Here is a 3,134-nt window from a genome sequence, read left to right as displayed (position 1 = left end):
TCAGCTTCTCTATTTCTGCTAAGTTTGTGCCTTCCTGGTTGGATGCGATAAACAGGTGGCTTGATAGGTACATGCCCTGTTTTTCTCCAATATGCTTGACTAGGCATTGGAGATATATAGCCCTCATAAGCCCTATCATATGCCGGTCTTTTGTAAAGTGCATGCACAAAATCCAGAGGGCTGTGCTTACTCTTTGCTATTGAAGCCAAGGCATGTGGACAAGGAATTCCACTTAAGTCCCATTTTCTGCAGGTACATGTATGCCTTTCTAAATCCACAACAAACATAGCTCCCAACATGCTATTAACTTGATACTTCCCCCCACCAGCATACGAAGCTATGCAGTGGCCACTTTCAATTGAATTCTTCTCCACAATACCAAATATTCTTGGACCAACCTCATGGGGCCACACTGTCTCTCTAAGTCTAGCCATTCTAAGCATCAAGTAGGTTCTAATTCTCTCCAAAAGAGTAACAATGGGCTTATCTCTTGCTTCTAGAATTGCAGCATTAAAACACTCACACAAGTTGTTTAGAAGTATATCACACTTTGGGACTGTACTAAAGTGTGATCTACTCCAATGAGCAGTTGGTCTCTCCTGAAGCCACTTATAAGCTGCCTGAGATTGACCCAACATCTGCTCCATTTCAGCTTCAAATACAGGTATTGTTGTTGCCCTAGATGCTGCCCACAACCTCTGCTTGAAAGCTGCACCAGTATGGCCTGCAAGCTTGAAATTATTGTGCAAGTGCCTCACACAATGCCTGTGCTCAGCATTGGGCATCAAAGCATGAAGGGCATTCCCCAAACCCTTTTGCTTATCAGTAATGAAAACTCATCCATTGCCATTTTCAATACCCACATCTTGAAAGAATATGTCAAAGAACCAACCCCAAGTCTCTGTATTTTCAACTTCAACAACCGCAAAAGCAATTGGATACATCCCATTATTTCCATCAATCCCAACTGCACTTAGAATCTGTCTTGGATGAGGACCCTTAACATGGCACCCATCAAAACCCACCACTGGTCTATATCCTTCCACAAATCCCTTTTTAAGAGCTCCAAAACATACATAAATCCTCTTGAAAATAGGATTCTCACCTTGCAATTCAGTTTTCACAATAACAGTACTTCCAGGGTTATTGCTCTTTAACTCTTCACAATAATCCCACAACTTACCATATTGCTCTTCAATACTACCTTGAATTCTCTTTTTTGCAAAACTCTTGGCTTTATAAACTTGAGCCTCAGTTACATCTATGGCATAATGTTTCCTTATTAACTTCATGAAATCTGTCACTTTCATATTGGGATTATCTCTTAACTCCTCATCAAACCTCTTCGACAGCCATGATGAAGTGGCATACTTGGTTCTTTGCCTCCTTCCACATGTATGCCTTGGAACATATGTCTTAATCCTTGTACTTGGACCTTTCCCCACATGAGAAGCATATAGCATCCAAGGACATGGAACATTTTGTTTTTTATCTCCTTCACATTTGAGCCTCACCCTATTCGAATCATTCCTCACCCACTTCAATGGCCTTGCACATGAAACTGCATAATACCTTATTGCTTCCCTACACTGCTCCATGTTGGTAAATTCCATTCCCAAATGAAATGTTGGCTTCAGCAAATCAGATTCTCTTCTAAACTGCTTAAATCTAGGAGCTTTTCTTCTGCGGCTACGGTTTTTCACACCTTCACCCTCATCAGATTCTTCATCAAGACTTACAAGATCGTCGGTATTGTAGTCTTCACTGTCAACCTCACCAGGTTCTTCATTGTATTCATCATTTTCTTCATCAACTACATGTTTATCAAACAAGTTATCATCCTCTTCCAAGACTGTCTTCAACCCTTCTTCATCTGACTTCTCGAACTCGGAGTCAATCAACTTAATGTCTGTCTCACTGTCATCATCTTCAGCCTCTTCTACACTCCTTCACTGTCATCTGCCTCATTATCTCCCTCCTTATGTACCTCATCATAACCATCATCATCTAAATCAACATCCACTTCTACAAACTGGTTCCCCAACTCACCAACATCAGTTTCAGTTTCAACTTCTACTTCCACCCCAATTGTGGAGTAGATGCAGATGCCTGGCTCTCTGGGAAATGCGGTTGATTCTTATATGAGAGATATAAAGGTTGAACTATAGAAGTAGGTGTATACTCCACAAACTCAACTACATGGGCATCTACTTCAATTGGAACAAACCCCCTTCTTTTGTTCCAGTAGTGGTACTGTATTTTTTTATGGTCATATCCTAGAGAGATAGCAACATCAAACAGGTCAAGCATTGACAGGTGGTCAGCATTACAGTTGTCTGCCCAAGTAACCTTACCCCGAACATACTTCCCCTCTGAAATATAACCTCCATGGTGAATTTCTAGGGAGAACAAAAACAGAAAATTATATATAAAACCACTATTTTACCACACCAACTTTTCTTTACTGCCCAACTACCATTCTAAACTTCAAATTCACTCAGGTCCACCGATAATTATGCAGACAAAACAACACAAATGCTTCGGGACCACAAGTGTTTCATATTCAAAACAGCATATCAGACAACACCACAAAATGTGTAAACAACCGACACCAAGGACCACACAAGCTTAAACAATTTCAAATTGGGAAAATCGATTACTTACTGTACTTGGGAGGAGGCCCTCTGTTCCGCACCTGCAAAGGCAACACATCCAGACTCATGCTGCGTCGAATCAACAGAGCCAAAAGAACCTTTATGAAAAAGCTTTCAGATTCCCTCGATTCCAACCTTTGATTTCGTCCTTTTTCTCGCCCAAATTCCGGTCCCTTTCTAACCCTACCCTACCAATGTGAAAGAGAAGTGCGAAGTGTGTGAGAGAGGAGAGGTTGCTAATTCAATCCGCGCCTAATGCCGAAAATAACCCTCAATCAAGCGTCAACGTGGGTCAAATAGACGGACTAATGGATGAAATGTTCGAATTTTGACAGTGGGGGGAACATTGATAATAAAATTTAATTCGAGCCTTTAATTCGCTAAAAAAAAAAGGTCATGGGGTAAATTGAGAATTATGTACAAGTTCAGGGGGCAATTCAGCAGAATACCCTAATAATAATAATAAAATAGTACACAAAG

At 40.8% G+C, this 3,134-nt stretch overlaps 2 protein-coding genes across 2 annotated transcripts in view; both read right to left on the bottom strand.

Annotated features, from left to right (window-relative positions):
• LOC109947233 overlaps nt 1-785 on the bottom strand; it is a 1,055-nt gene extending 270 nt beyond the window's left edge. Inside the window, exon 1 of the mRNA XM_020557150.1 lies at nt 31-785. Coding sequence (XP_020412739.1) covers nt 31-785 — 755 coding nt within the window. The remainder of the gene's footprint in view (nt 1-30) is intronic.
• On the bottom strand, nt 837-2,390 carry LOC109947232. Its single transcript, XM_020557149.1, has 3 exons — nt 2,366-2,390; nt 1,988-2,136; nt 837-1,886 (listed from the first exon to the last, which is right to left on the bottom strand). Exons 1-3 carry the CDS (start codon nt 2,388-2,390, stop codon nt 837-839), a joined length of 1,224 nt encoding a protein of 407 aa, XP_020412738.1.

Source organism: Prunus persica, chromosome G2 (assembly GCF_000346465.2).
Source record: "Prunus persica cultivar Lovell chromosome G2, Prunus_persica_NCBIv2, whole genome shotgun sequence".
In the NCBI taxonomy this organism is placed as follows: domain Eukaryota; kingdom Viridiplantae; phylum Streptophyta; class Magnoliopsida; order Rosales; family Rosaceae; genus Prunus; species Prunus persica.
The sequence above is the reverse complement of the archived record's forward strand: the minus strand, read 5'-3'. Positions and strand labels throughout refer to the sequence as shown.

What these genes read in the sequence shown, in the direction of transcription:
- LOC109947232 (XM_020557149.1), bottom strand. Translation starts at nt 2,390, where the DNA reads ATGGAGGTTATATTTCAGAGGGGAA. An exon ending in GGTTATATTTCAGAGGGGAA is followed by an intron (nt 2,137 to 2,365) that starts GTATGTTCGGGG and finishes CTCTCATATAAG; the next exon opens with AATCAACCGCATTTCCCAGA. An exon ending in ATGATGATGGTTATGATGAG is followed by an intron (nt 1,887 to 1,987) that starts GTACATAAGGAG and finishes ATTGACTCCGAG; the next exon opens with TTCGAGAAGTCAGATGAAGA.